The sequence below is a fragment of the Gymnodraco acuticeps genome, unplaced genomic scaffold (assembly GCF_902827175.1).
Source record: "Gymnodraco acuticeps unplaced genomic scaffold, fGymAcu1.1, whole genome shotgun sequence".
NCBI classification, from domain to species: Eukaryota; Metazoa; Chordata; class Actinopteri; order Perciformes; family Bathydraconidae; genus Gymnodraco; species Gymnodraco acuticeps.
In genome coordinates, this window is record NW_022991101.1 from 161837 (window position 1) to 172982 (window position 11146).

General features: G+C 40.3%; 1 protein-coding gene and 1 long non-coding RNA gene across 2 annotated transcripts; one reads left to right on the forward strand and one right to left on the reverse strand.

Moving 5' to 3' along the window:
• Positions 1 to 491: 491 nt before the first annotated feature.
• LOC117560167 (complement factor H-related protein 1-like) lies at positions 492 to 8131 on the reverse strand. Its single transcript, XM_034236983.1, has 8 exons — positions 7883 to 8131; positions 7605 to 7796; positions 6126 to 6305; positions 5789 to 5977; positions 1535 to 1699; positions 1276 to 1437; positions 874 to 899; positions 492 to 791 (listed from the first exon to the last, which is right to left on the reverse strand). Exons 1-8 carry the CDS (start codon positions 7938 to 7940, stop codon positions 744 to 746), a joined length of 1020 nt encoding a protein of 339 aa, XP_034092874.1. The 5' UTR covers positions 7941 to 8131; the 3' UTR covers positions 492 to 743.
• Positions 8132 to 9707: 1576 nt separating this feature from the next.
• LOC117560168 lies at positions 9708 to 10319 on the forward strand. Its single transcript, XR_004571122.1, has 2 exons — positions 9708 to 9866; positions 10138 to 10319. It is a non-coding gene; the product is annotated as an uncharacterized LOC117560168 (long non-coding RNA).
• The last annotated feature ends 827 nt before the right edge of the window (positions 10320 to 11146 follow it).

Here is an 11146-nt window from a genome sequence, read left to right on the forward strand (position 1 = left end):
CTTCACGTCCTTAAAATCCCCACAATGCTTTGCGCACGGATCAATTTCAAAAAACCTTGCGGAGAATGGCTGAATCGACGCAGCAAACATTTAAATGTAAGTATGTAGTGGCGTAGAACATGTGTTGGTAAATATCTTACTTTGTTATCACCAAAAATGTGTTCCGTGAAAGTAAAGCAAGTTCATAATTAGATAGACATCGTGAGGTATTTATTTTCGGTACAGTTTATGTTGAAACCGTTAGAGAGAGTGGCACACTTGTTAGCCTGTTCCATTCTTCTTCGTTTTCCGAAGCCGTGGCTTGGAAGTATACTTGCTTCGTTTCTGAAGGAAGTGACTTGGAAGCCAAGCCAGCATCCTCGAGATTGAGAAACGGCCACGGTATGCTCTCATTTGCAGCGGTCTCTTAGCAAAACATCAACAACTTCTGGTTGACCAATGAAAATTGAGTATTCAACTAAGCTGTGTGTTAATACAAGTTAATACGATTGTTTAAGAACAATTACCGTTTATTCAGTCTACTGTAGACCATTTCACTTTTATTTGTAATCAAAGTGTTTATAGACATTAGTGCATCAAGAGTTCGAAACATAAAAATACTCTTAAAGAACAATTTGCTTCAACATTGTGTAAATAGGTTCGATCAAAACAACAACAAAAACAGCTGATTTAAAAGAAAATAATTTACAAATATTTTTTTTGTTGGGGTGTTTCTCTTCTCTGGTGGAGATATGTCAAATGCTTCAAACTGTGCTTCTGTTTTCAATCCGGCCCTCTGATTTGCATCCATTCTGGAAAGGCACAGACATTAATTCAACAATGTAAAACTGATCAAATATAGTTAAAATAATGAGACGTCTGAATTGCACTTACATAATGATGATCAAAGCTCGTACAACCTAGAAATAATCCAATAACAACAGAACAGCAGTGAATATTTCAGAACGTCATTTCTTTCACACAAACTGCTCTAACTGAATTCTCATTCACTAAAGTGTGCATGGCTACCCTAGTGTTAAAAAAGTCCAAGAAAATGTGTACAAATCTGTATTTTTACAAGTTATTAAGGTCGGGCTACAGCTACACATTATTTGCAACCCTTAAGACCTAAAAAATAGAGATAATTTAAAAATATTTTTTTACCAACTCTGTTTCCTGCTTTCTGGTGAATTCTATTTAACACAAATATCAAAAAAGTGTAACAGTATTGACATTACAATTCATGTTCTTAAGTTTGAATTATTGTTCTGTGTGAAAATGACTCCATATACTTACAGACGGAAGAATACGTTCTTCCATAAATGCATTGAACAAGGCGGGTCCTATCAATCCAAATACACGGAATATACTTCCGCTGTCTTTCCTTTATGTATTCAACTGCAGATAGTTTAATATCGCGCATAGTTGTTAGATCAGGATCTATGACACAGAAAGCCGCTGCACAGAAAGAAAAACGTATGTATAATTACTCGGGTAATATATGTCGGTGATATATCTTTAGGAACAAAAACTTGTTGTTATGACTTGTTTATACCTTTGCAGGATGGTGGTTCTGTCCACTTGCCATTGCTTTGACACGTCACACTTTCTGGACCCTCTAGTGTGTACAATTCGTTACATTGGTATTTCAAAGATGTTCCGTTCACTTGCACAACAACATCTCCGTTTGGGACACTTGGGTAGTCTCCACAGTTGGCATCTAAAATCAAAAAGAGGCTTTTTAACATTGTAATTTAATTGAAAAAACAGGCCGGTCAACATTAACATGTTAACGCTTGAGATTTATCTGGAAACCTAAACGTTTTTAAAAAATCTACACAAACTATTCACATACCAATTCACAACTTCCTCCTATAATTACAGCTCATATGTTTACCATGAATTGTATGGCAGTAAAAAGGCAAGCTACATGTATGTCACCGACTGGAGACCACTGGACATCAGGAAGCAGTAACAGCACAACTAAATAAAAGAAGGAAGGAAAGGCATTTTGCTTTGTGATGTAGGAGCCAGTTAATTGAAGTTTCACAGGAGTGGAAGACAAGGTTTTTACTGTAGAAATAGTTACTGCTTGCATTATGATAGCAGCAGGAAATAGGAGCATCTGTGTAGCGCACATTATACAGAGCGTGATCACAAAGGCTTGACAGCGTCTTTTGATGCTTTAGTGGACCTTATCTTCGCATAGCTCTGCTACTTGTGCTGCAGTTTTTTTGGAACGCTTGGGTATGCTTCACAGTTGTTAACTTAAATAAAAAAGAGGCTATTTAATACTGTCAAAGCCTATTATTACTACTGTTTTACTTAAATGGAATTAATTGTTCAATGATTATCAAATAGTTTTAATTCAATCTATATCTTGGGAATGAATTGGGCTGTTTTTTGGAGACATTCAGAGCTTGAGCTAGTTGAGCTAGTTGAGCTAGTTACAGAGCTAGGGTTGTTATGCTCTCTTTGGACAGTTGCTGTCAAGGGAGGTGTTAAGAGAGAGGTCAACTGTTTCCTTCTGCATTTCATAAAAAGTATTTTAATCTCAGTAAATTGTCTACTTACTGCACGTTGGGCCTTCAGTCCAGTTGCCTGAGATGCAAGTGATTGTTTTGGTGTCTGATCCCTCTGCAGCATATCCATCTTCACATTGATACTGAACCGTTGAATCATTTACAAACACCTCCTGGTATTCCCGATTAATGATGACTGCATGGGGGATTTTAGGGGGCTCAGCGCATGATTGAGTAATCTCTGTGAAAAGAAGATCATACTGTATTAAAAAGAAGAGGTACGGGATGAGTGGTTGAAATGTGGTTTTATGGTGCAACTTTCACGAAACTTAATTTACCCCCTGGGATATATCAAGTATTTTGATGGATTAAATGAATGATTGATTATTTCCAAAGATTTATTAAAGCAACTAACATCTTAAAGCTAAATCAGAACTTTCATGTAATTTTTATTGTTTGAAAAAATACCTGAAAGGTGACAGACACAGTGTCTCAATCAAACAAACAAGGGGACATAATATAGGAAACGTACCTATACATTGGGGTTTAGGAGACCAATTGCCATTTTGACACCTGCTGGTCCCCCACCAGCCCTTCACTGCTGGTTTGAGTCCGTCATGACAGGCATAACTGAGCGTGGCTTCATGATTATAAGCTGATTGTCCAGGGGAAAAAAAACCCGCCATTCAGACTGGGAGCAGGACAAGGCTGAGCTTCAATTTGTGCTGAAATATAACGACAAACATAACTGTCAAATAATATACATCCAGACAAATTCAGAAGTTTCTAATGGCGCGTTTCCACTGCAGGCCTCGCTCGGTTTGGTTAGGCCTTATTAGGCCCGGCTCACTTTAATGCTGCGTTTCCATTACAGTTTAGGAACTGGGGCAGTTACTATAGTAACGCAGTGTAGGCGGAGCCCTGACGTCATCTTCAATGAGAGTCCCAGAAAAACAACACAGCCGTTAGCTGTTAGCACTCAGAGCTCACAGCTCTTCATATCTGTTCAGAAACTAGACAAAAGTTAAACAAGTACAAACCACAGACTGCCTGTGTCATGGCGAATACAGTCGCTGGTTTATTTATGTCTGTATAGGCCGTTGTTGTGAGTGTGGACAGTCGGAGCATATATAACGTTAGCTTAGCCAAGCTCCATTTAGAAAACACGCATTTTAAAAGGGTTTTTCGTCTGCAGACTTGTCAAAGCATTAATTCATGGTTTTTACTAACCGGTAGCCCCGGGCCAAAACTAGGCCAAGTGGAAACGCAACCAAAAACGGGCCCCGCACGGCTCGGCACGCTTAAAGCGAGCTACCCGCTGCAGTGGAAACGCGCCATAAGTAACAGAGTTGAATTTCCTTACCATGCAGCCCTTGTGGATTCCAAACCAGGAGAAAAAAACAAGATATCTCACGCACATTTCGTCAGGAATGAAATAATGAAGCCAAAAGGGTTTCAGTTAAGATCAGGACCAGTTAATAATTGTTGAGGGCAGTCAGCCAAAAAGCAAAGAAGTTGAGAAAGAGTAAACATTCAGCTGAGTTACGGTCATCATGCTGTACACACAAACAGCCTCCGTGGACTTCAGTCAGATCAGTCGCATTTTACAAAAGCACTTTGCTTTGTTGAGATCAACAGTGTGGACATCTGTTTTTATCATTATCACGCTTTGGTTCACACAAACATTCTGTATCTTCTTCTGCCTGCGATATGCTCCCATTCTTATGTTTATTCATTTTTATCTACATCTGAAAGTTAGTATTGCAAATTACGATTGTGTTTTCAAACCAACTTTAAAATTGGATTCCACTACCGACTGTATCTGAGTGTTGAATGCAGCGCTTGATAAGTCAATATAAGCAATTTGGCTATAACTTAATTATCAGAATATAACATAATAATATACATTTTCCATTATCGACGACTTACTGCCGAGGACCCAGACACAGCTCTCGCTTTGGGAGTACAGAGATTGGATGGCCCTGAGTAGAGACCCCCTCACCCCATACTCATACAGGGGGGCCGTTCCTACCAATCACGCCCCTCCAAATGTCTCCATCATTGCCCACATGTGCGTTGAAGTCTCCCGGCAAAATTCAAGAGTCCCCTTCAGGAGCCCTATACAGGACTCTTTCCAGGGTCGCCAAGAAGGCCGAATACTCTGAACTGCTGTTGGGTGCATAAGCACACACAACAGTCAGAGTTTTCCCCCCCATAACCCGCAGGCGTAGGGAGGCGACCCTCTCGTCCACTGGGGTAAACTCCAACAAAGAGGCACCCAACCGGGGGCTTGTGAGTATCCCCACACCCGCCCGGCGCCTCACACCTTGAGCAACTCCGGAGAAGAATAGAGTCCAACCCCTATCCAGAAGTAAGGTTCCAGAGCCGACGCTGTGCGTAGAGGCGAGCCCAACCAGATCCAACTGGTAACGCTCCACCTCCCGCACAAGCTCCGGCTCCTTCCCCCCCAGAGAGGTGACGTTCCACGTCCCCAAGGGAAGACCCTCTGCTTTCACTGCCACCCTTCTGGCAGCGCACCCGACCCCATCGCTGTTTCCCGTAGGTGGTGGGCCCGCGGGACGGAGAAGCGGAGGTGTTGCCCACGTTGCCTTTTCGGGCTGTGCCCGGCCGGGCTCCGTGGCAAGCCCGGCCACCAGACGCTCGCCGACGAGTCCTCCTTCTGGGCCTGGCTCCAGAAGGGGACCCCGGGCTTCCTCCGGGCCGGGTATCCTCACTTCTTGTGTCGTCTTTCATGTGGTCTTTGAACCAATTTTAGTCTGACCCCTTGCCTGAGACCAATTTGCCATGGGAGACCCTACCAGGAACACAAGGTTCCAGGCAACACAGCCCCCAGGTTCATCAGGGCACACAAACCTCTCTACCACGGTAAGGTGCTGGTTCTTCAGAGAGGACCATGACTTGCTTAATAAGAATGTTGTTTTCTTCTAACAATTGAAGTGTTTTGTGTTCAGTAATATTTCTACATAAAGTGTATTTTGAATGTATTTAAATATTTGTTTCATAGTCTAGTAGAGACATTTTCTAATGCTTTTCACTATTTGAAATGGCCATGCATCAAGTTTATTTTATTGTTATTTCTAATTATTGTTGAATCAGTAGTTGACTTCACCTTAAATTCTGCCATATTTGGTTAATTTAGACCATGGAAGCCATTTAATTTTGGACAAGGGTCATTTGTAACATCTTATAATTCACCAATCCATAATGACACAGAACTAATGAAAAGTGTTCTTATTGGCGCATTTCTCAATAAATTGTCAACTTACTGCACGTTGGGCCTTCAGCCCAGTTTCCTGAGATGCAAATGATTGTTTTGTTGTCTTCTCCCTCTGCAGTATATCCATCTTCACATTGATATTGCAGTTGTGAGTTTACAGCAAACACCTCCTGGCATCCCTTAACAATGATGACTGCATGGGGGATTTTAGGGGGATCACCACATGATTCGGTACTCTCTGAAAATGAAGAAATAAACAAGAGATAGCAAGGAAAAAGTGTCTCGATGTATAGTTCTATGATTCTTAGAGTTGGTGACATTGATTTTAAGATTTAGACAAGGATTTGATTCTGACAACTGTTGTTTTTTTTGACTGACTTACTTACTTTCACAGATTGGTACAGAGGACCATGCTCCGTTCATACACTGCGCTGTGGTGCCACGGTCTTTGGGTTCATATCCGTCGTCACATCTTACCCAGATTCTGTCTCTCTCTCCATACCAACCATCTGTGCTTGCATCATAGTTTCCATTTGGGATAGTCAGTGGCACACAGGCTTTTTCATCTGAGTTGAAAAATAAATTAATAACATTTGAAATAAAGTGCAGCACACGACAGCTCCTATGCATTGTCCTTTATTCAGTGGACGTTAGGAACCCCAAATACTTTTTCAAGATCAACAATTAAGAAAAAATGATACCTTCTTGACAGTCTTTTCATTTTTAAAATGCCATTATTTGAGTGAACAATATCTCTACGGTTGTATCAACCCTTATGTTGTGTTTGGGTCTCCCGTGACCCGTTTCAAGTTAAAATTATATAATAACTACGCTTTAGTTTTTTTTATCGGAACAATTGATATCCTCCACAACAAGTATATAAACACTACAAAACAGATTTTGACCATTTTTGCCAAGTCTGAAGGTCTCTAAAAAAAAAGTGTATAAATTGGTGTTCGGGTCTGGGCCTGTTTGGGTCACTCGAGGTCAAATTTGGCCCAATCAAGATTCATCTTTGACTTTAGACACCCCTCCCCCACCCCCCTTCATCAACTGTAACAATATTTTTTTGCAACATGCACCTGGTCTCCCCTCCCTCTGCCCCTCCCCCACGGGAACTCCACCTTTCTCAAAGAATATGTGCACTAACACTTGAACCTGAACACACATATGCACGTGTGCAATATGTGGTGTGATGTGTTTGGGGCCATAACATTAAATTACAACAGGATTGTACGGGTATGAATGCATTATAAGTTAGTTATGATGTAGTTAAAATAATATTGGATGATAGTCATTTTTTGTGTGTGTTTTGGACTGAGATAAATCATGAGTCAACAGTGACCCGCGAACACCATGAATGGTAACAGCTTTTGAACACAACACAATTTAAACCAAACATTATTGTAAAATGTAACCAGAACTCAGATATTTATTTCATTGTTTGACATTAAATAAGTTCAGCACAAAATGAACCAGCATCATTCAGAAATGAAATAAAAAGCAATCTTTGCCAACCCTTTAAATGTTATGCTAAAATATGTGTGTGCCGCCGGGTTGTGTTGGTGTTTGTATTCATATCTGTTGGTGAAGATGGATGGAAACTTTTAACAAAAAGCTGACTAATGTACAACAAATATATCATTACAAAAAATCTCTCAAGTAAGTGACATACAGGTACAAAAGCAAGACATTATCCTTTAAATCCCAATCAGAATGAAATGAAAATAAATCTTTGGGCAGAACTGAAAGGATTTTCCAAAAGGGATAATAGAAAAAAAGAAAAGTATAACACCGTACACTAAAAAACACAACGTAGAGTGGCTCATTTAAACAAACCACCAGAAAAACTTTAGAAAACGTACCTATACATTGGGGTTTAGGAGACCAATTGCCATTTTGACACCTGCTGGTCCCCGACCGGCCCTTCACTGCTGGTTTGAGTCCGTCATGACAGGCATAACTGAGCGTGGCTTCATGATTATAAGCTGATTGTCCAGTGGAAAAAAACCCGCCATCCAGACTGGGAGCAGAACAAGGCTGAGCTGCACTTTGTGCTGAAATATAACGACACATAACTGTCAAATAATATACATCCAGACAAATTCAGAAGTTTCTAAGTAACAGAGTTGAATTTCCTTACCATGCAGCACTTGTGGATTCCAAACCAGGAGAAAAAAACCAAGATATCTCACGCACATTTCGTCAGGAATGAAATAATGAAGCCAAAAGGGTTACAGTTCAGATCAGGACCAGTTAATAATTGTTGAGGGCAGTCAGCCAAAAAGCGAAGAAGTTGAGAAAGAGTAAACATTCAGCTGAGTGACGGTCATCATGCTGTACACACAAACAGCCTCCGTGGACTTCAGTCAGATCAGTCGCATTTTACAAAAGCACTTTGCTTTGTTGAGATCAACAGTGTGGACATCTGTTTTTATCATTATCACGCTTTGGTTCACACTTTTATTTATTTTTACCAAATGAAATCCTAAACCTCCAATATTTATACTAAATATCATTTGGAATTATACCCCTTACTTATTTTGTGAACAATTATTAGAAGTGAGCACTAGTTCGCTGGTGATCTCTTGTTCAAGGACACATTTTATTATGAGAAACATTCTGTATCTTCTTCTGCCTGCGATATGCTCCCAATCTCATGTTTTATTCATTTTTATCTACATCTGAAAGTTAGTATTGCAAATTACGATTGTGTTTTCAAACCCACTTTAAAATTGCATTCCACTACCGACTGTATCTGAGTGTTGAATGCAGCGCTTGATAAGTCAATAAAAGCAATTTGTATTATGCTCCAAGAGTTTATCAACTATAACTTCATTATCAGAATATGACATAATAATATAAATGTTCCATTATCGGCCGGAACATTGTCTTTACAGGATAATCCCATTTTATAAACACTAAACCTGAACATTGTATCATCTAATGTACAGTATGACGGGTCTCCCTTACCGGCAGTTAGGTTCAAAATACAGCTGTCCGGTCGGCTGTTACGGCGTTATGAGAGTTGATATATATATATATTGCTCGCCTTATCAGGTGACTTTTTGATTTAGGCTATTGGGCTGTTCCTACTTTTTGTCCGCCTATTTATTTTGTATTGATTATCTTTTTCTGTTGCTAAGGACGATTGTTCGTGGCCAATAGTTTAAGATGGTTTCCCCACATTGTCACTTTGTTACCCGGGAAGCAATGGTTTAGCAAGTCCATGTTACTACTTTTCATTGCGAAATCCTTTTTTCTCTCTCTTGTGGTGTCAGAGCTTGTAGTGTAGTGCAGAGCAAAACAAGCACAAAGTGAGTTATCACACAAGGGTAAGAGTTTACAGGTTTAGAGTCCGAGGTTTTATTTTTTATTAATATAAAATATATATATTTATTTTATTTGTTATGTTCCTGCTCTCTGCTGCTCCCCTCGTTTTTCTTATAGGTTTATATGGCAGGTAAATCCACTAGGATGATCAACAACCCTACCAAGTTTGTATCTTGGAATGTAAAAGGAGTTAATAACCCAAATAAAAGGTTACAACAACTAAAGGTTGACATAGCTTTCTGACAAGAAACTCATCTGAGTAAAGGTCCTTACACACCAAGCCGATTTTCAGCGTCGATAGATGTCGGACCGTCGATGAGCGTTGTGTCGCCCTACTCAGATTGGTGTGTCTTGGTGTGTCCCGCACCGTTATGTCTTTTAGGCCGTGCCGACACCTTCCGGGGAGGCTGTCGGCTAAAGGCCTTCGGCCAAATAAATCACTCTGATTGGCTGTTCAGCTAGCGAATCAGTGCATGAGAAGCGAAACGGAAGAGAAGGTCCTCGCTGCGGAACGCGGAATGGGGCGGGGTTGGATAAAAGGCGGGGTCGGACGTCCGACCCCTCCTCCGCCCCATTCCGCGACCCCGCCTTGTGAGTCCACATTACACATCAGCTGTTTCCCTACCGCCAAGAAGAAGAAGAAGAAGAAGAAGAAGAAGAAGAAGAAGAAGAAGAAGAAGAAGAAGAAGAAGAAGAAGAAGAACCATGTGATCACCTAGTTGGTCTGTTTGTCCGCGTTATTACATTTGAAGACGATTATACATCATCATTATCATGGAAGGGAACGACCGAAGGTAATACATTATGTATTATGCAACCCAGTAGACATTCGCTGCCAAGTTCCTACCTTGTAAGTTGTCTGTATGGCCGTACCAATACATTAGCGCAGCATGCTTGGTCTTGAAGTGTTCGTAAGAATCCATAGATGTAGAATATCTACATTGTTCATCTTGATGTGTTTTTAAATTCTTACAAACCAACTGAATCGATCTGCTTAAAGAAATAACAACATTTGATACATGTAGACTCTGATTTGAATGTATTCCATGTTGTGTTCTTCCTCAGACACCATACCATTCTTACTGAGGGAGAAGAACCTGTGCCCCTACAGTCTGCCGATTCACCTTTTTATCAGTGCCCATTCTGCTCTTATAAGACTGCAGAAAGGCATTTGGTGATTAACCACATACAAAATCATGCAACGGTGAAACATAAAGGTAAAAGCCAATGTTAGGGCATAACTTGAACAACAAACAAAATGCATGTGAACAGACAACATACATATGTATATATAGGTACTTTATTTATCCCAAAGGAAAGTGATGCACAAGCAAGGTAGAAAGATACATATTTAAAATACTAGTAAAGGGTAAAAGTAAACAAGTAGAAAACTGAGGTATTACCTTTATACTGGTGTACAGCAGAAATAGCCTTAAATATGCACTGTAAATATACTGCATCTATAAGCATATAAGCACTACATACATACATGTATTGCTACCAAAAAGAGCTGCAAACTATTGTTAACTGTCAGCCACTGTCAGTTGCAGCACACAAAGGTTAAAGGTAGCATATAATAATGTTAAAATGTGCAACAAAAAAGAGGAGTAAAAGTAGCTATTTTTTTCGTTTTAGTTTTTGAAAGTAGCTCTCATCCTAAAAAAGGTTGGAGACTGTTATAGAACGATACATTTGACAATTTTAAGCTTGAAAAATGAAGCTTAAGAGGAACAGGTGGGGCTTGAAAGGCCCACCTGTTCAAAGTGGGGAATGACAGAAAAAGTTTGAGAACCACTGCTGTAGGAGAAGCACCCCTTTATAAGTAGTGCTATGGCGGCATCTCAGTGGTGCTCTGCAAAGAATATGGGAGATAAAGTCATCCTGCCACAAATTATTTCCATGGCCCCACTGGACAGAGAAGCAGCTCTCCATAACCTTGGTGAAGCCAGCAACCTGCGGGACGAAGACAGCTGGGAAGACAGGATGGACCCATTTATGTTCAGGTTCAAATTTGAGTCGGACTATTTAATGTTTTTTGAGCAGTGCATTGACAAAGAAAACCTTAAGGTTCATG